The sequence below is a fragment of the Lontra canadensis genome, unplaced genomic scaffold (assembly GCF_010015895.1).
Source record: "Lontra canadensis isolate GAN:19392208 unplaced genomic scaffold, GSC_riverotter_1.0 scaffold31, whole genome shotgun sequence".
NCBI lineage: Eukaryota > Metazoa > Chordata > Mammalia > Carnivora > Mustelidae > Lontra > Lontra canadensis.
The window spans coordinates 8,568,709-8,590,671 of NW_022631025.1; the positions used below are offsets into that span (position 1 = coordinate 8,568,709).

Genomic DNA, 21,963 nt, shown 5'->3' on the forward strand with positions numbered 1-21,963 from the left:
CCTTAGGTAAAAGTAAAACTAAAGCAGTAATAAGCAACAGATTATTAACTTCTCAGGGACTGGAAAACCGAAAGTAGGGAGGAGAAACAAAGTCACTGTAGATTAAATATGGTGAGTTTTAAGCCAATTATAAAAGATCAAAGAGAACATGAGAGGGGAGGAGTAGCCTTACAAGTAACCGAGATAGGAGACCTTGGGAGAAATATGACCAGAGTAAAATCATTACAGTTTACAGTAAAAGTAATCTAGGAATGACTTCCGAGAAAGAAATTCACTGGAGACCACTACTGGGTGAACAGCATGGGGACAGAAATCAAAAAGCCCTTTTTTTAAAAAAAGGCACACGACTCCAGAGGGAAGGTACCTCCTCTATAGAACGAATAGGACGGGCAATATGGAAAGTATGAGTAAAAAATGTCAGGACCATGAGCCACATTTTGGGTTTCTATGTCATCAACATCTGGCAAGGAAACTGGGCGTGAACTTCACCCAATGCCTGCGTGAGCAAAGGGAAGAGGCAATGTTGTAGTATCTGCTGGGCAGCGTCCTTGAAAGTCATCTGACACTTGCTGTGTCGCCCCCCAGTGAAAACCTGACACTGCCCTCTCTGACTAATATCAATTGCCTCGAAAAGTCTCAATCCTTACTAACTCCCCCGTAACTAGCAGAGCTAAGAAAAGAGCTGCTAATACAAATGATGCTAACTTTTAACTTTAATATCAGCATTCATTTCTAGAATATCCTCCAATTTACCAATTTACATACAATCTTGCAGTTGCTACCTGCGAGAGCTCTGCACTTACCCTGGGGGGCTGAGAGAGCAGGAACCAGGTTGCCCCCTGGCAAGAGGAGTCACCTGCGGCTTAGCAGGGGCCCTGCACACCGGGGAATAGAGCAGCCACTGGAGTCGGGATTCAACCCAAGCCTTCTGATTCCAGGTGTGGACCCCTCCACTGCCCCAAAAGCACAGGAAAAATTCTGACATCCAGTTCTTCGCCCTTGTTCTGAGTAGTTAATTCTGTGTGTTTTGTTTTGTTTAGCAATCATCAATGCATTGGATACTGCAAATATCAGAGCCAGAAAGCCAAAGGAGGCACAGAACATGGCTTAGGGATCCCCAGGACAAGCACACAAGATTGAGGGTAACACCTGCCTTATAAAATTTCTCTTTCTTGGGGTGCCTGGGTGGCTCAGTGGGTTAAAGCCTCTGCCTTCGGCTCAGGTCATGATCCCAGGGTCCTGCATGGGCTCTCTGCTCAGCAGGGAGCCTGCTTCCCCCTCTCTCTCTGCCTGCCTCTCTGCCTACTTGCGATCTCTGTCAAATAAATAAAATCTTAAAAAAAAAATCTCTTACGTGAAATTCTACAGGTCACGTAGAACTGTAAGGATGATTAAAAGCTTGTGTATAACTGAATTTATAAAATGAGAAAATGTAAAATAATAACATAGCACTTACTGACACTGAGAAAATGTATCTGAGGAAAACAGGGAGAGAAAAGAAAAAGGAGTTCTGGACATCAATTATTTTATTCACCCCACACCTGGATACAAACTGTTTACCTAGCTGAGCACCCTGTCTCCCCAGTGGGTCGCAAACGACTCCTGTCACAAGCAAGCACACGAGCCTGGGCTCTGAGTCCTAGACCTGGGTCAGAATCCCCACCCCAACACTGAATACACGTGTGATCAGAGCACGTTACTGGGCCTCAGTTTCCTTCTAAGTGGAAGAAACAGTTCCTATTTTACAGAGTTGCTGTAGAGATTAAATGAGAATATAAATAACAAAGCAGCGAAGACCACACCCAGCAGGAGTCCTAGCTCAGTAACTGAGAGCTAGTGGTACCTTAAGGATTATCACCGTCACCACCTCTGAACACACAAAGCCGGAAAGCTGGGAGTTAAAGCTCAGAAGGCAAAGAACAAAAGCAATGTCCTCCCTTCTCATGGAAGAATCAAGAAAACGCTATTCACAATCGTGGGTGGATCCTCCGTTTCAGAAATCCCACTTATTCCTGCCACTCGGGTTCCTGGCAACACAGGCTAATGGGAGAATTACATTTCTCTGCTTAATCGCCCTTATAACGCGTGGTCTTTCCCGGTCTACCCAATTTTCCCCTGCTCCGAGATGCAAGCTTGTGTTCCCTGTCAAACTCCTCTCCGCTGCTGTAAATAATCTCTCTCCCTCTTTTATATTACCTTTCAAATATTTATAGACTGTTATTCTCCTCCTCTCCAAGCCATACATCATTTTTGTTGTCCTTCCCCTGGATCTCTCGAGTTTATCTACTTCTTTTAGAGAAAAACAAACCCCAGGTGCTCCATGATGAAAACAGCACAGCCAGAGTGAACAACCCTACACCGGTAAGGCCCCTTCTTCCAGAGCCACAAGAAAATTCTTTGATGTGCTTCTTACTCCTTTTCTCCTGTAACTCATAACTCCATCTCTCAGATAAACACTGAGGCACCGTGTGATAAGGGAAATGAACACCACCCTCTCCAAGAGGATGGCTGGGGCTCTAAGAGGTGGCAGCTCCCGGCTGGGATGCTGAGCGGCCCTCTCAGACAGGCTCTGACTCGCTAATGAGGAGCTGTGTGCTCCCGCTTTGATTCGCTCTTGCTCCCCCGTCCGCTGCCTTCCACACGTACATCAGAACAGTGTCCTTGATGCGTTCTTTGTTCTACCCCTAACAAAAGCATCTGACACTGTATTTTCAAACAGTTTATTTTGTTTCCGAAAACTGTTCATGTTCAACACAAGTTTTGTTGGAGTGTTTTTAAAAATAAAATTTCTCGGCCTGGGTGGCTCAGTCGGTTGAGCATCCGACTCGGATTTCTGCTCAGGTCAAGATCTCAGGGTCCTGCGATCCAGTCCTGCATCGGGCTATGTGCTGAGCCCAGTCTGCTTGGGATTCTGTGCCTCGACCTCTGCCCCCACCCCACCTGCTCACTCATGCATGTGCTCTCTCTCCCTCTCTCTCTCTCAAATAATGAAATAAAAAACTCCTAAAACTAAACACAATAGGCTCAACGCAGCTCAGCCTTCTCACGCTTCACCTGGAAGGTGGTGATGTCGGTGTCTCCTCCCCCTTGTCCCCGGCAGGTCTGTGCTGACACCCTCTGCTTCTTATGCTAACATGTAGCACGTGTGGCCCAAGGTTTCTAAAATGTTGTGCCTTCTGTCCAAACTGTGAAGGGCAACAAGATACTGTGGTGCTTTCCCTATTTTGCTGGCGATAAGTTCCTTGTCTCTGACTCCCGAGTATTTGTGTGGCGACACAGCATTCCTACACCCTTAGGAAGGATAAGAGAGGCTAACACTAAAGACCTAGATCAGTAAAAGTCATAAAACAGAGAAAAGTAAGGCCAAGAAAAGAAGGGGGAAGCGTACTCATATTCTAATGTGAAGACACCATGTATTCACTGTGTGTAAGCATGAAGGTGCACCCCTCATTTGGAAGAACCAATATCGTCAAGATGTCCCTACTATCCAAAGAAATCTACAGATTCAGTGTAAGCCCTCTCAGAATACCAACAGCACTTTTCACATAACTAGCAAAATCCTAAAATTTGTGGAACCACAGAAGACCCCAAATAGCCAAAACAATCCATCACAACCCCAAACTTCAAGATATACTACAAAGATCAAAACAGTATAGTACTGGTGCAAAATGGTTGGAGATCAATGGAGCAGAATAAAGAACCCAGAAATATACCCATGATTATACTGTCAATCTTCCATAAAGCAGGAAAGAATACGCAATGGGAAAAGATAGCCTCTTCAAGAAATGGGGCTGGGGAAACTAGACCACTTCCTTACACCAAACACAAAAACTTGAAATGCATTAAAGATTTAAATGTGAGACTTGAAACCATAAAAATCCTAGAAGAAAACATAGGCAGTAATCTTTCTGATCTCAGACTTATAGCAATATATTTATGGAGATGTCAAGGAAAAGAAAAGCAAAAATCAACTACTGGCAACACACTGAAATAAAAAAAAAAAAACCCTGCAGAGCAAAGGAAACCATCAACAAAACAAAAACCCAACCTGAGAAGATATGTGCAAATGATATATCTGATAAGGGATTGATATTCAAATTGCATAAAAAATGTATACAGCTTAACATAAAAAAAACCCAAATAATCTTATTTTAAAATGGATGGAAGACTTCAATAGACACTTTTCCAAAGAAGACATCCAGATGACAACACATCCATGAAAAGATGCTCAACTTCACTCTTCAAACCCACACGAGGTATCACCTCACATCTATCGGAATGGCTAAAATCAACAACACAATCAACAACAAGGACTGGCGAGGATGTGCAGAAACAGGAGCCACTGTGCACTGTCGGTGGGAATGCAAACTGGTGCAGCCACTCTGGAGAATAGCATGGAGGTTCCTCAAAAACTTAAAAACAGAATTACCATATGATCCAATAATTCTGCTCCTAGATATCTACCCCCCAAAAACAAATATAGTAATTCAAAAGGATATATGATCCCCTTTGTTTACAGCAGCATTATTTATAATAGCCAAGATATAGAAACAACCCAAGTGTCTCTTGATAGATAAAGGCATAAAGAAGTGGTATAAATACACAATAGAGTACTACTCAACCATAAAGAAGAATGAAACCTTGCCATCTATAACAACATGGATGCATCTAGAGAGAATAATGCTAAGTGCAACAGACGAGAAGGAAAGACAAATACCATATAATCTCACTCGTGGAATTTAAGAAACAAAACGAATGAGCAAAGGGGAAGAAAGAGAGAGAGAGAGAGAGGCAAACCAAGAGATCTTAACTACAGAGAACATACTGGTGGTTGCGGGGGGCGGGGGCAGGAGAAGGGGATGAAGAGTACACTTACGGTGAGGAACACTGAGTAACATACAGAATTGTTTAATCATTATACTGTGTACCTGAGGCTAATACACAGTCCACGTTAACTATACTTGAATAAAAATTAAAAAAAACTTCTTTTGGGATGCATTCCTGAGATTCCTGGCACCTGGGGTGCAGGTGGGGTGGAGGGAAAGGTGAGGGGCTACGTAATTTTCACCCAGAGACATAGCCCTTGTCCTGTCCATCCACGTGGCTTCATGTGCAGAAGAAACCAGCTCAGGGCTCCAGAGCGGACTGTACCGAGGCTCACCCCTCCGCCCCCATATCAGTACCTGAGCCTTGAGTACTCAGCATGTTTCTGCCTTCCTCAGGGCTGACAAAGACCTTTCACGCATGTTTCTAGGCGAGCACTGTAAATTGGGCAAGCATTACCATTTTCTCCACTTTACAAATGAGCAAAGGGAAGTGGACGGCTCAACCTCAGACAGGGGGCAGGTACCCGAGCCAGGCTTTGGACTCTGGGTTTTAGGTTCTTTCAATGACATGGAGCTTCCTCCCCAGGTGTGAAGTTAGGAGATACCAACAAAACCCTTTCCAGAGGTCTTTGATCTCCAAGACCTCTGACCGAGCTCCTGCTGCCTCGTACCCTACCCTTCTCGCAGGGAGGAGGAACCCAGCATTGACGTGTGGTGGTTAACATCTCACCCCCAGGGGAAGCAGGACCCTGGGCACCTTCCACACCAATCCAAGAAAGCAGTAAGTATGAAACGGGTAACGTGCTTTGTAATTTCACTAAGTAACCCTGGTAATCACGAGATTAGTCTCCAGTAAGCAGAATAGCTGATGCGATGGTGTAATCCCACTCCCCAGTCACAGCCATTCCAGTCTGTCACCCACCAAACAGTCAAACTGAACCTGCCGGCCCACAACACTGGGCAGAACCATGAATGGTTTAATCCACTGGGGCCATTAGCTGAGCTTCAGATCTGCCCAAAGTTAAACTGAAACAAGGAGTCGAAGCTGAGAGAATAGGAAGAACACAGCGGATTTAGCTCTCTGCCATGGCCGTTTTCACTCGGCTAACGGTCTGCTAATGGGGAACCAGAAGAGCCATAGGCTTCCACTCCTCGGCCTGAGCTCCAGAGAGTGCAGTGACCAGGGCTCAGTCCTCGGGCCCCTCCGCTCTGCCCTCTGTGCCCAGTTAATCCCGTGGGTGAAACCCCGGGCAGTCCGGGAGGTGGGAGTTGCCCCCCATAGCACAGCGAACCCATCTCCATAATACATGAGGAACTCCTAGGTGTGGGGGATTCAAAAGAATAACGGGCAAAGGACAGACACAGAAAAAAATTAGAAACGGCCCTCAAACATATGAAGAGATGTTCAATTTCACTAACAACAAAAAAGAGTGATTACAAACCGTACTTTATTTCTATTGTTATATAGCAATTACCACCACCTTAAAACAATATAAATTTATCATAGAATTCTGTGTGCCTAAAGTCTAATACAAGTCTCTAAAGCGCACGGCGTCAACAGGGCTGCATTCCCTTCTGGAGGCTCTGGGGGAGGGTCCGGGTCCTTGCTCCATCAGGGAGCCGGCAGAATTCAGTTTCTGGCAGTTAGTTACAGGACCAAGGTACCCATCCCTGCTGACTGCCAGCTGGGGGCTGTCCCAAGCTCCCAAAGGCCTCCTGCACTTTTTGGCTCAGAGCCCCTTCCTCTACCTTCAAAGCCAGCAGCAATGGGTCAAGGCTCCTGCTTCAAAACCCTCCTGCAGCTCCTTCCACTTGGCATCTCTGGGGGGAGCCGGGAAGGGTTTTCCAGTTCTACAGATTCACGCCGTGAGGACAGACCCACCTGGAAAACCCAGGGCCGACTCCCCGTCTCCTGGTCCTTGACACTTTGTCACATTTGCCATGGACAGGGACATCTTTGCAGGTACCAGGGATTGAGGTGGAGACATCTCTGGGGGGCCGTTATTCTAACCACCCCAACATACAACGCTTCAACTTTCAGGCCAGGAAGCACCAAAGACAACCTCGTCCTGGCAGTGCTGGGGCAGCCACTGTCTGCAGGCAGTGCTGTTGACGAGATCCCCTGAATTTACACGTAATTTACCTCCAAGAGAAACCTCCTGTCCCACCATTTCTTTCCACCTCTACTCCCACCGCCCCAGGGCAAGCAGCTCTCCCTCTGCCTGGGCACCTGCACAGTCTTCTCTTTCATCTCTTCAATCTATACGCCAGGCCTCAGCAGAGACCTTTTGAGAAAGTAAATCAGATCATGCCATTCACTGCTTCAACACTCCACTGACTTCCCACTGTACTTAAAATAAAACCCAAACTCTCCCCCATCCTACAGCGACCCCCAAGATGCAGTCCCCAGTGATGTCAGCCCCTGCTCCCAGCACCCTGGCCTCCTCCCTATTTCAGGTGAGGTGTCCCTCCACTGTGCATTCAGCCTGGAAGCCCCAGACCTTGACCACCAAGGGCTCACGATCACTCAGGACTCTCCTTCGAGCGGCTCCCTTTCCTTAACTACCCTATCAAACAGCCGCTGACCCTTTGGACACGTCTATCATATCATTTTGTCTTTCTTCATAACTCTTTCTGAAAACATCTTGTATTTGCTGGTGTACTTGCTTATCAGTCACCCCTGCTGGTGATGTAAGACCCACAAGAGACACGTTTCACGTGCTGCTGTATTTCCCAGACCTGGAAAGGGGTCTGAAACAACAGTCACATGGTGAACATGTGTTAAATGAAAGAAAAATAAGATAGAAAAGCAGAAGGAAGAAAGGTAAGAAGGGAGGGAGGGGATCTTGTCCTGAAGGCAGACTCCCTAACCAAGATGAATTCAATTCAGTTCAGCAAGCACTCAATGGTGTTTGATAAATTCAATCTGCTTCCCTGAATTTATTCATATGCTATGTTTTAGATAAACTCCAAACACTCAGGACTGGAGTTAAGGGGTGGTGCAAAAATAGTAGTTTTGTAACTGCTGAAATCAACAGAGAGTCATTTGTTAATATACAATTAACTGACACTGGATGGTTGAAACAATATTTAAAAATTCTTACTGCTTGGGCGCCTGGGTGGCTCAGTGGGTTAAGGCCTCTGCCTTCAGCTCAGGTCATGATCCCAGGGTCCTGGGATCGAGCCCCACATTGGGCTCTCTACTCTGAAGGGTGCCTGCTTCCCTCCTCTCTCTCTCTCTCTGCTGCCTCTCTGCCTACTTGTGATCTCTGTCTGTCAAATAAATAAATAAAATCTTAAAAAAAAAATTCTTACTGCCAAGAAACATCAGAAAAGTCTGCTATAATACTGAGTGACATCTGGGTGGCTCGGTCACTTAAGCGTCTGCCTTCGGCTTGGGTTGTGATCCTGAGGTTCTGGGATCCCCTGGATCTGAGCCCTGCACCAGGCTCCCTATTCAGTGGGAGCCTGCTTCTCCCTCTCCCTCTGCCACTCCCTCTGTTTGTGCTCTCTCATTCACTCACTCTCTCAAATAAATAAAACTTTTAAAAAAATGAAAGAAGAATCTGCCATAATACTGAATCAATATTTTCTTTTGACAACTAACCAGCTACTTAGACTGTACTTTCAGAGTTTCTTGTGCATTTTCTTCTGAAAAGCATATTCAGTAGGATCGTACAGTAAGACCAGAGCGATGACTGTGAAGGCCACAAGCAGACATACGAGACTAGAGTAAACTGGGGTTTGAAATGTTACTTGGTTCAGCAACAGGGATCAATATTTATGTGATTTTTCTTAGGAGAGTCAAAAAGGTGGTCACACTGAATATTTTTATAAGTTGAAAAATGAGAGGCTGAGACAGAAACACAGATCTGTGCTTACATAATTGAGTGTGATGACAGAAGGGACCGTGGCAAGTCAAGACCCCACAAGACAGTGTCTGGAGCTGCGGGGCCGCAGGCATCCCCGCCCTGCTTCCCCTGCATCCCGGCACCACACGGAGCAGCACTTGGAAGAGGCTCTGATGCGATACCTGGCAGAGGTACAGAATTTACAGTGTCCTGCAGGAGGCGCACTTCCCTGCGGCCCCCTCTCTACAGACCTCAGTCCTTTGAGAAACTTCAGATCTCATTACCCTAGCGCTACAGATTAGACCCGCATATAAAACAGACAGAGAAGTCAGCAATAAGGCAGAACTGGAGCGGCTGGGGAAAGAGGAGAGAAAGGGAAGGATGATGACGGAGATAAAAGGGATCATCTTATCTCAGGGGAGCCTGCAGATGATTTCAGAGGCTGAAAAGCTTTGGAGACAGCTCTGCGAGCAAAACAGGCTGTTCGGAGTCCAAAGCCAGTTCCTGAGAGGGAGAGAATGGCGAGTTACTGCTTAGAGGGGAGCACTCTTCCCTTTGGGGAAGATGAAGAAAATCCCTGGTGTAGGACAGTGCCGATGGCTGCACAACGGCACGGCTGCTTTGGCTTCAGAATGGCATGCCAACCAGCAGTTAAAATGGCCAGGTTTATGCTATGGATGTTATGACATGACGAAAATTTCACTTTTTTTTTTTTTTCCTCCAAGGAGACTCCATGCCCAGTGTGAACCCCAGCATGGGACTTGAACTCACAACCCTGAAATCAAGACCTGAGCTGAGGTTAAGAGTCAGAAGAATCAGGCATCCTGATGCAATAAAATCTTTTAAAAGTTAGTTTATAAAATAGCTGATGGGACTAAAAGGCATCCGCAATACCCAAAGAACAGCTGAGTGGTGAGGGGGTGGTCCATGGACAGGATCCTTGAATTAGCAGATAACCGGGAATCCGTGGGATCCTGGGATCACTACTTGAGCTGAAGGGAGACGCTTCACTCACTGAGCCCCCCAGGTGCCCTAAAAGAGGAAACTTTTTTAAAGACTGAATGTTGATATGTATCCAGGAATAACAAAACGCAAACCTAAAGAACCCTTCATGATGTAAACTTCTAATCTTCAGAGAGACTCTCACTGGGTATTATATCTGCAATGTTTACTAGGATGAAAGCATCTTACCTTTTAATTTTAAAAAACTGAAGTTTGAATTTTCTGGAATCCTTATACCTTGCTTATGGGAATGTAAAGAGTGCAGTCTCTCTGGAAAACATTCTCAAAAGTTCCTCAAAGGTTAAAAAAACATAGAGTTACCCTATGATTCAGCAATTGGGGCTCCTTGATATATAGCAAAGAGAATGTTCATACAAACACTGATACAGTGGAGCCCAGGTTACACAGTCGGTTGAGCATCTGACTCTTGGTTTCAGTTCAGGTCGTGATCTCAGGGTCATGAGATAGAGTCCCGAATGAGGCTATGCGCTCAGCATGGAGTCTGCTTAAGACTCTCCCTCTCGGGGCGCCTGGGTGGCTTAGTGGGTTAAAGCCTCTGCCTTCAGCTCGGGTCATGATCCCGGGATCCTGGGACTGAGCCCCGCATCGGGCTCTCTGCTCAGCACAGAGCCTGCTTCCTCCTCTCTCTCTGTCTGCCTCTCTGCCTACTTTGTGATCTCTGTCTGTCAAATAAATAAATAAAATCTTAAAAAAAAAAAAAAGACTCTCCCTCTCCTTCTGCCCCTCCCTTAAATAAGTAAAATAAGTAATAAGTAAATAAGTATTACTTGCTACTTAACTAATTTACTTACTACTTACTTACTTATTACTACTTAATAAGTAGTAATTTACTTAATTTTAAGATTAAATTAAGTAGTAATTTACTTAATAAGTGAATATTACTACTTAATAATAAGTAATAGTAATTATTACTTACTTATTACTAATTACTTAATAAGTAAAATCTTTTTAAAAAGGGTATAAAAATGTGATAAAAGAATTATTCTTTTTTAAAAAATATTTTATTTATTTATTTGACACAGAGAGATGGCAAGAGAGGAAACACAACCAGAGGGAGTGGAAGAAGGAGAAGCAGGCTTCCCACTAAGCAGGGAGCCCGGTATGGGGCTTGATCCCAGGACCCTGGGATCATGACTGGAGCTGAAGGCAAACACTTAAAGACTGAGCCACCCAGGTGCCCCAGGAGAATTACTCTCAAAAAAAAAAAACAAAAAAAAACAACTCTCAATAGCCAAAAAAGTATAAGCAACCCAAACGTCCATCAGTTGATGAAGAAAAAAATAGGATGTATGCATATAATGTATTTTTTTCCTTAAGTAGGTTCCACTCCCAGTGTGGAGCCCAATGCAAGGCCTGAACTCAAGAACACTCAACTGACTGAGCCACCCAGGAGCCCCTGCATATGATGGAATATTAAAGACTTTATTTATTTGAGGGGGGTAGAAAAAAAGAGAGAGAGCACACGAGCAGCGGTGGGGGGAGGCAGAGGGAGAGAGAGAGAGAATCTCAAGTAGACTCTGCACTGAGCATGGAGCCTGATTTGGGGGCTCGATCCCATGAACCTGAGATCATGACCTGAGCCAAAATCTAGAGTCAGACACAGCTGACTGAGACACCCAGATACCCCTACTGAGTTTTAATTTTAAAAATGAATAATAAATGCATGCTACAACATGGATAAACCTCACTAACAGCAGGAAAAGCAAAAGAAGCCAGATACAAAAGGTCACATATACAATTCCATTTATATGAGGGGTCCAGATATATGAAATGTCCAGAGTGGGCAAATCTATGGCAACAGAAAATATATTAGAGGTTGCCTGGGGTTGGTATGGGGAGGAGGTGAACAGTGACTACTAATGTGCACAGTTTCTTTTTAGGAGACAAAAATGTTCCACAATTGGGAGTCTGGTGATAGTTGCATAACTCTGTGAATTTACAAAGAAACAATAAGTCGCATATTTTGAATAGATGAATTGTATAATATGTAAATTACACTGTTCAATTACATTTGAGTTTATACCATTTTGAAAATTCTGGAATACTTTTTTTTTTAAAAAATCACAAAACAAAACTAAAAAATGCACCTTGAACATCGATGAACTTACTCTCTGGCCATCTGCAGATGGGCTCACAACAACTGGTCTAATGTTTTAAAACAACTTCCAATGTGACCATCACTGTACACTCACTCAGCAAAAGTATACTGACCATTTACTGTAAAGCTGAGTACCATCCTGTGCACGTGAACACAGTGATGAACAAAATGTTCTCCCTAAGACTGCATGTCCAGAAGGGAGATACAGATGTAAAACTATCAAATATTTTCATTTCTTTTGAAAATGTTGTTACCCAACTAATTTTTGGCTTAATTTAATTTACTTTTTGGTATTTATCTTTTTTAAACAAGATTTTATTATTTATTTGAGAAATAAATAAATGAAAGAAATTTAATAAATAATAATTTTGAGAAAGAAAATGCGAGCAGGGGTGTGGCAGGAGAGGGAGAGAGAATCTCAGACAGACTCCACGCTGAGCACAGAGCTCGACATGGGGCTCGATTCCAGGACCCTGAGATCACCACCTGAGCGTAAATCAAGAGTTGGAAGCCTAACTGACTAAGCCACCCAGGTGTCCCCCACATTTATCTTTGTGGCTCTAGATGTTTTCCAAATTTTCTTTTTAGCCAAAGTTAGATCAGAATGTTACTTCCTGTGTATTCTGTTGCTACAACTGCTGTATATAAATACTACCTACAGAGAATTTCCATCAGGCCAATTAATTGCCAGTATCTGACAGGGAAGTGAAGACTGCCCTTAAAATCAATAAAACTGAGTGAGATACTATCTAAAACAACAGATATCAAATGATCAGAAGCATGACTCTGCAGGGTTTGTTTTTTTATTCAAGCCTCCAAATGTTGCTTCAGTGTAAGGAGTTTTGTTTTGTTAGACAACCTGGAAATCTCCTTGACTCTGAAAATAAAATTGGGAAAATAATGGAAAGTCTTCTTAAAAAAGAACACCTAGGGTGCCTGGGTGGCTCAGTGGGTTAAAGCCTCTGCTTTCAGCTCAGGTCATGATCCCAGGTCCTGGGATGGAGGCCTGCATCGGGCTCTGCTCAGTAAGGAGTCTGTTTCCCTTGGGCTCGCTCTGTGCCTGCCTCTCTGCCTACTTGTGATCTCTGTCAAATAAATAAATAAAGTCTTTAAAAAAAAATCTTAAAAAAATCAGTGGAGGTCATCTAACGTATTAGTGGCCAGAATCCTCCAAAAATGAATTCTCAAAGCGATTTAGATAAAATACTTTGGGCGTTCATTTAAATGAAGTGCTTCTCTTGTACAATATTGGAAAACTGTGAAGATAAAAACTGAAATGTTATTTTAAATTTATCTAACTCCATCCGGGATTTTTAGGTCAGTGAAATGACTCTGTATAATACGATGATGGTGAATGTGAGTTGTCACAGATCTGTCCAAACCCACAGAACGCCTCATCCTTATATGAGCAAGAGCTGTCAGGAGGTGACGCTGGGTCAACACAGGTTCAACTACACCAGACATCCCACTCAGGTGGGGGACGTGGATAGGAGGGGAAGCTGTGCCTGTGTGGGAGACGCAGCATATGGGAAATATCTGTACCTCCCTCCACATTCTGACGTGAATCCAGAACCACTCTAAAGTTTATTTTTTGGGGCGCCTGGGTGGCTCAGTGGGTTGGGGCCTCTGCCTTCAGCTCAGGTCATGATCCCAGGGTCCTGGGATTGAGCCCCACGTTGGGCTCTCTGCTCAGCAGGGAGCCTGCTTCCCCCTCTCTCTCTGCCTGCTTGCGATCTCTATCTGTCAAATAAATAAATAAAATATTTCTTAAAAAAAGAATAATTTTTTAAAGATTTATTTATTTATTTATGGGGGCGGGGCAGAGGGTGAGGAGAGAGAGAGAATCCTCAGAGTCCCATGCTGAGTGCAGAGCCCCATGTGGGGCTTGATGCAAGATCATGACCTGAGCCGATTTAAAGAGTCAGACACTTAGCTGACTGAGACACCCAGGTACCCCAAATAAAGTTTATTTCCTTTTAAAAAAATATCTATAAACTTGGGAGCACCTGGCTGGCTCAGTGGGTTAAACGTCTGCCTTCAGCTCAGAGCATGATCTCAGGGTCATGGGATCGAGCCCCCCATTGGGCTCGCTGCTCAGTGGGGAGTCTGCTTCTCCTTCTCCCTCTGCCTCTCCCTTGTGCTCCCTTGTGCTCTCTCTTTCCCTTTCTCTCAAATAAATAAATAAATAAATAAAGTCTTTTTAAAAATCTATAAACTCAGTATCTTTAATCATTCATTAGTGACCTTTCTTACCAGTAAAAACAACATGGGCACAGGACTCCATAAATTTTCAAACTGCCTCTTTTCATATCCATAAAGCACATACTAGTGCATTCCCCTACCAGCCTATGTGCTGTCTGTCTGTATGCTGAAATGAGAAATTACTGCTAAAGGGGAGACGCGAAGGGGGAGGTCCCGTCACTATCAAACACAGACCTGACTGACCCTTCTGACAGGGGCAAGGCGAGGGAGAGCGGGCCACTGGCCCCAGGAAGCCTGGCTGCAGGGGGAAGGCCAGAGACCGTAGGAGGCAGTTGGATGTGAGGGAGTGTGAATGTGAGTGTGTGTGGAAGTCCAGGGTGCTCCAGAAGGGAGGGCCTCAAGGGCGATAACATTCAGGTCCTTACTTACAAAGGGCGCACAGGCAGAAGCAAGGGCTCTACAATGCAACCCTTCATCTGTGCCGGCGGTGTGCGGAACAGGAGGCCAGGAGCTACAACGACCTCAGCGGGAAGAGCGGGGGAAACCGCCTCCGGCTGGCTGCTGGGGTTGAAGGAGGGGAGTAGCAAACAAAACAGAGGAACCCAGGTTTCAAAGTGGAAGAATGTCTGTGAAAGTCTTTTTAAAGTTAGCAGACACTTTGGAAAATTAAAGTATATCAATCTTTTGCTAAAATTCAAAATGTAAAGCCATGGAGATAATGCTGACGTTGCTTTAATTTTATAATAAAAGAAACTCACTTTTTTTTTTTTTTGGATCCTACTAGTGTGAGAAATAGCAATGAACGGGGGGTACTGCTTCAGAAGGCTATTTCTTCCACGGTGATACCCACAGTCGCAGATGACAGTAAGAATCATTCACACCCATCGTTCCAGGAATCTTTGGTCAGTGTTTTGTTTGATTTTAGTCAATCTCTGGTTAAGGATGGTAGAGATGTTAGGTACTTTACCCTACTCCAAGGAAGTCCGTTCTCCAATAAATGAAATAAACCTGGTAATAAACCTGGTAATAAGCCTGGTAATAAACCCAATTTCCTTCACAGTGTCCTCCGCATTCAGCCAATAACCTCAGCAATAATTCTTGGGCACTTTCCACTCTACTTGGGCACTTTTGGGAGCCAAAAGGAGATAACAAAGAAACTTCAAGGACATAAAAATTTACTGAATTTCACTAAGCTACTGCCCTTGTAGACACTTAACATAAATGATTAGAAAGAGAAGGGGAGCAGCTTGCCCCTTATTTGCCAGGTGGGTAGGGCCCTCATCGTCTGATCCCATCGACAGCTTTCACCCCGCCTAAATAATCTCAAGGCCTAGCCTTTCACATCCATATAATGGAATATTAGCCCATTATAAAATTTCAAGCTCTTGCAAGTGAACGAAAAAACCCTACTTACACACCAGTGAGAACAGTACACTGCCATTATGTTCAATACATAAATAATATACGCATCTGCAAAAGCGACAGACACATGAGCCTGTCCAGGGAGCTAGTAATCCTGAAATGCCAGACAGAAGGGACTTGCAGGTTGGAATTAGAAGGACAATCCCATTTCACATGATGTGTTATTTTAATAATCCCACTCTCTGGAAATAAAAGATTTACCTGTTAGCAGCAAACTATTTCCAGAAGTTGGGCCCCATGTGCTGCATGAAACTTGAAGGACACACTTCAGTCTGTCTTTTCTACCTCTCCACTTTACCACCTCCCTTTCTTTTCCTCCTTCTTCCCCGCCACCACTCTCTATTTATGTAGTTTATTCTATTGGCCCAATCTGGAATTACTGATCTCAACTCAAAAGGCTTCGTGCAAGTCCTGGGAGTGAGACCATGTATCTGTGGCTCCTGCCCCATGGCAGTGGGCTGACAAGGGGAGAGCCCCCTGCCCGAGGCAGGTAAAGCCTCCAGAGCCCGGGAGCCCAGCACAGAGCTGGCTCCCATGTTCCCCTCCCTTTGAGGGCTGATTCAAGATTCCAAAAGGACTCTACAGTCTACCAGCTCCAGAGGCAAAGAAGGGAATCTGGTCACATCCTCCTTGACCCTGAACCTTCTATCTTGTTCCCCTGCTGCTGCTTTTTGTTGCCTTCCCTGTTGCTGCTCTGAAATACTCTGCCCCGAGGCCTTTGTCAGGCTGAACTCCATCTAGCCTGAGATCCCGATCCTGCTCTAAAGCTCCTAGCTTGGGGTGGATGATGCAACTGTGGCATCCCTTCCCCCGAGGCGGAATGCAAGATGGCAGCTAAACCAGGTCCACCCAAGAGGCCCCACACACTGCCCAGCTTGGACGGTTATCCATCACTGGTTCACTCCCTGTATTCCTCCCCACGCTCAGTGGCCGCAGCCTTCTAGGACAACAGTGAATGGGAGGGACTTTTGCCCCTAATGTTGTTCTTATTTGCCAGGTGGCCCTAAAGCTCTTACGAGGATTAAACCACAGCCTCTGATTTTAATTGTCCATTACCTAAGGAAACAGGGCAACTGCTCCCAGTCTCTCTCCACAGGCAGGTAAAATGGAAAATCCAGGGGCTTTGGGACCATCCAGCCCTGGACTGAACCCCAGCTCAACTCAGCTTTATTCTGGGCACCTTCCTTACCACTGGTTTCCTTATCTGCAAATGGGAATAGTTCCTACCTCATTTGTAAAAAACCAGTGAGTCGCTCCCTTCTTTATTCCTTGGACACACCCCTTTCCCATCTCAGCCCTCCAGCTAAACCCACCAGACCAGCCAGGACCTGGTATTATTTGGTAATCAACCTTAAACACAGTGTATAATCTTGGAAGTATAAAGATCCTATTTCTGATAAATATACTCCACCCTTTCTATCAAAAGGGAAGTTTGGAAAGCCTTGTAAGCCTATGTTATAAGCAACGAAACAAACAAAAAAAAGTGATTGGCCTTGATAACTACAGAACCTACCGCCCCAGCAACACACAGAGTGACAGGTACACACACACACACCCCCCTACCTACTGCCCCGGGACCAGGGTTCCATCCCTCACTGGCTTTCTTTGGTGCCTGCTAACCTTTACATTCACGGTCATGGTCAAGACTCAGTCTTCAAAACCCTCAAAGACCTCCTCCCTCATTTTTGGTAAGAGAAAACAAAAGGCCCAGAGAGCTAAAATGACTTGTTCAAAGTTTCACAGGGTGTAAGGGGCAGACAGCGGACTAACTGCTACTCAGCTGGGGGGCACAGCGAAGGGAGTAGTAACTCATGAAAAGCTTAGTTAAGAGGAACCACATGGCGAGGCTGTATTTCATCCTCAGCAGACTCTGAAGACGTTCTGCGACTCTCTGCATGTGTTTTTAGGATGACACACAGGGGACTGCTGAACACCACAGACCTGAACTGCAAGGGTCCACTCCATGCTGATTTTTTCGATAAATATGGCAGTAGCGTTAATGTATTTTCTCCCCCTTATGATTTTCCTAACATTTTCTTCTCTCTAGCTTACCTGGTTGTAAGAATACAGTGTATAGTACATGTAACATACAGAATATCCATTAATTGACTGTTTCCTGTTATTCCGAAGGCTTCTAGTCAACAGTAGGCTATTGGCAGTTAAGTTTTTGGAGAGTCAAAAGTTAGCAGGTGCATTTCTGACTGCGCGGAGTGGGGGTGTTGTTCAGGGGTGAACAGTATGAGTATTTATTTGCCAACAGGATTTCACAGATCTTTGGTGCATTTCTTAGAACTCCTGTGCTCTAAGACCAGTGCCATTAAATGGAACTCTGCGAAAAACAGAAACGCACACTTTCCAGTAATTTAAATAATTAAAACCTGAGCTAGCTGTGCCTACAGGGCTCTTGAAACGTGGCTTGTACAACTGAGGAGCTGAAGGTTTTAAATTTTTCAACATTTTTCAGTGACAAAATACACAACATAAAATTTACCATCTTACCCATTTTTAAATGCACCCTTTGGCGATAATGAGCACATTCACACTGTTGTGCGACCGTCGTCACATCATCCATCTCTACAGCTCTTTTCATCTTGTAAACTGAGACTCGATCCCCAGGAAAAGGTAACTCTCCTTTCCCTCCGCCTGCCCCCCAACCCCTGGCAACCACCATTGAACTTTCTGTCCCCATGATCTTGATGACTTTAAGTAAGTACCACCGTACAGTATCTGCCTTTCTTTTTTTTTTTTAAGGTTTTATTTATTTATTTATTTATTTGTCAGAGAGAAAGAAAGAGAGGGAGAGACCACACAAGCAGGCAGAGAGGCAGGCAGAGGCGGAAAGAGAAGCAAGCTCCCCGCCGAGCAAGGAGCCCGACGCAGAACTCGATCCCAGGACCCTGGGATCATGACCTGAGCCAAAGGCAGTGGCTTAACCCACTGAGCCACCCAGGCATCTCAGTATCTACCTTTCTGTGACCAGCTTATTTCACTCAGCAGAATACTCTCAAGGTGATCCAAGCTGCAGCATGTGGCAGGATTTCTTTCCTTTTGAAGGCTGAATAATATTCCACTTTATGTAGAGACCACAGTTTGCTGATCCATTCAGAGGTCAGTGGACCCTCAGGTGGCTCCCACATTTTAGCTACTGTGAATGCTACTACTGACACAGCTGTACAAGTATCTCTATGAGACCCTGCTTTCAACTGTCTTGGGTAAACACCCAGAAGTGGAATTGGTGAGTTGTCTGGTAATTCTGTATTTAGGTTTTGAGGAAGCGCCATATTGTTTCCTAAAGCAACTGCGCCATTTTATGTTTCCACCAAGAATGTGCAAAGGTTCTGATTTCTCCCCATCCTTGTCAATACTATTAATTTCTGGGTTTTTTTTTTTTTTATAGCAGCCATCCTAGTGAGTGTGAAGTGGTATTTCACTGTAGTGCTGATCTGCATTTCTCTTGTGATCAGTAATACTAACCATATACCTTCTTTGATTTGATGTTTTCATTTCATTTCACTGTAATGAGATTAAACTCAAATGGCCATATGTGACTAGGGACTGCCATACTGGACAGTGCAGCTCTAGACCACGCTGATTCTTAGGGTAATTTCAAGACCCAGAGCAGCAAGCACCAGGAGCTCTGGATGCCAATGGACCAGTCAGATACTTTCTAGTTCTGTGGACCTAGCCAGTCACTTACACATCCCGTACCTCAGTCTTTACATGTGTAAAACGGGGGTTGTACATCCAGAATGCTCTATCTAAGAATGAAATGAAATGAATCAGCATGCATGTAGCCCCTGGTACAGTCTAAGCACACAAGAGAGAATCGAAGCTAATGGGACATGCCTCTCCTCATTTCCCAGTTCCCACCAAAACTAGACACCTAGGAGTTGTCCTTTTCAGACACTTTCCCCAAACAGACTGCAGTCCTTTCCAGAGAAATGGACTTTCAGTTCTAAGAAACAAGGATCGTTGGCTCCCACCAAAAGAACCCCAAGATGGAGGGTGGACAGAGATGAAATCTGTAATCTCAGCCCTCTGATTATCAATGAGTCTGACTCTATCCAGATTCAGACTTAGCTAATAACCAACAAGAAAGTAAAGCTACCAAACTTCCAAATCTAGAACTCCTGGCCATCTCCTTCGGGAAGCCCCCAGAAACAAACCTGCAGAGGGAGAACCCTTTAAGAAAACTCTGTAACGGGCACCTGGTTGGCTCAGCTGGTTAAGCTACTGCCTTCGGCTCAGGTCATGATCCTCGAGTCCTGGGATCGAGGCTCACATCGGGCTCCCTGCTCGGCGTGGAGTCTGCTTCTCCCACTGACCTCTCTCCTTTCACGCTTTCTCTCTCTCATCCTCTCTCTCAAATAAATAAATAAAATCTTTATTTAAGAAAAAAGAAGAAAAAGAAAACTCTCTTAAGTCCTGAATGTGAGGCATGGCTCTGGACAGTCTGAGACTGATTTTTTGTGGCCAAGGCCCTCCTTCCATCCTGGTTGGCGACCACCTGGGTGAACCCCAGGCACCTTACCTGACGCTGCAGTGGTGGGGGTGCTGGCCGGCGCGGGCTGCGAGGGGCTGCTGCTCTCGGTCATCAGGCACGGGTTGCTGCCATTGCTCTCTCTCTTGACAAGCAGCTCAGCAGCGCTGGGCAGCGGGATGGGGTGGCTGATCCCCAGTTCTTCCTCCTGGGCCTGCTGCCTTCTCAGGGCCACCTGGAAGCACAGGGCAGCAGGTCAGCCACCCATAACCAGAATCTCTTGCACGGCTTTGCCAAAACCCCTTGGAGTCCCAGTCACCCCAGATATCATGATCCCTGAGCTCCAGGAGTAAGGTCTAGGATTCTCTCACTCCTTTTGAATGCTACCCAAGTCACCAGGATGTGCAGCCAAAGCTGAGAAATGGCGTCAAGCCCACAGTAGGTAAAAAAAATGTCCGTTACACTAATGAGTATGTAGAGCAGGGAATAAGGCTGGCTGCAGAGGATCCGGAAAAGCTGTAGAGTCAGTCAAGCAGAGGAGTTCCATCTGAAGGGAAGTCAGCATTGACAGATTAGGAAGGAAGGAGAATGGGATCTCTCACTCTTTCTGGCCACACATTTGTCAAAGGCTACTGTACTGGGGCCAGTGACCAGCAAGATACAGTAAAATTAGATTAGATCCTAAGGTAGTCACTGTTTAAAAGCAGGAAGAGGAGGCAGGCACACATGCGAAGGCAACTCAACACAAAATGCGGCAAAAACCATAGGAGACGGACACCGCTGCCTCACAGCAGGACTCTGGAGGCAAAAATGGTTTGAAGGGTAAGAATCAGCCAGAAGAGGTACTGGAAGAGGGCCTTGAAGAACAGATTGAGTAACACGCACACAGGCAAGAATGAAGGAACCCAAGGCAGAACAGGGGAGCAGGGTGGGCAGGAAAGGCAGGGGCTGCTAAGGAAACCCCGCAGGGCCAGGCTTTCCGGAATGAGGGGAGCATGTAGAGCGGTAATGGGGGAAAGGCTGGAATAAGGTGTTGAAGTCCCTGGAGAAGGAAGAGGCTGCAGGTAGAAAGAAAGGACAGGTCCTTCCTCTATGCCAGCAGGACGGAAGGAGCCGGAAGTGAGGGTCTAAGGGACTTAAACTACCTAAAAGACTCCTCATGGTCCCTCTTCAACTTATCTGCTTTTAAATAACATTGTTAAAGGTTGCAAAGAAAAAAGTAAAAAGAAAAAAAGAAATTGTACTTTTGTCTACTACATGTAACAAAAAAGGAGACTTTCTATTGAAACTTGACTATTAGTGATAGTGAAATGAGAAAGTAAAACATCTGTACCTCAGAGACCAAAACAGAAGCCAAAAGTTGAAATCAAAACGGTAAACCAGAAACACAACGACTCTTTATTGTTTTAGGAAAATTGTAGTCCAAACTTAGCAAGCTGATTAACTTACAACTGGATTTTCTCATAACAAGAGTTTTCAACTTAAAAAACCATCCTTAAATAATCAATTAACATTAAACGATTAAGCACCGCTCTTAGATTTTTTTTTAATTATTAACCAAGTTTAGAAACAGAATATTAAGGATTTGATTAAAAAAATACCAACAAAAAAAATCCACAAATCTCTGAAGCATATCAATGCATGCTTATGTCCTGATCCACACAAATTCCATGCACGCACAAAATGCACAGGGTATTTATTATATGAGCCATAAACTAAGGACACTTTTATAAAGGCCTCTCAAGGATTTTAAAGGAAAGCTATTCAGTAAGGGAAGGTGGGGGCAACTGATTAAAAAGCAATTATTTTAGGGTCATATCGAAGATCAATTTCACACTATTTCAGAAAGAAAAAAATAGCCGGTACACAGAATTTTACAGGATTTTATCTAGCACCACACAAGACTTCCAGCGTGGAAAACGTTGAATTTTCCTATTATTGAAGTAATCCTGAGTCGTTTTTGTTTTTAACATAGCAAACGGGCTTTTTGGAAACTGGTGCCCCAATTAATGAAGCTTGTACAAAATGAATGGCCCTACTTCAATACATGTTTTTATTACA

At 44.7% G+C, this 21,963-nt stretch overlaps 1 protein-coding gene across 2 annotated transcripts in view; it reads right to left on the reverse strand.

Annotated features, from left to right (window-relative positions):
• Positions 1 to 21,963, reverse strand: part of DMRT1 (doublesex and mab-3 related transcription factor 1) — a 99,998-nt gene that overhangs the window by 75,900 nt on the left and 2,135 nt on the right. For both annotated transcript variants that reach the window (XM_032866555.1, XM_032866554.1), the window contains exon 2: positions 19,954 to 20,137. In XM_032866555.1, coding sequence (XP_032722446.1) covers positions 19,954 to 20,137 — 184 coding nt within the window. The remainder of the gene's footprint in view (positions 1 to 19,953; positions 20,138 to 21,963) is intronic.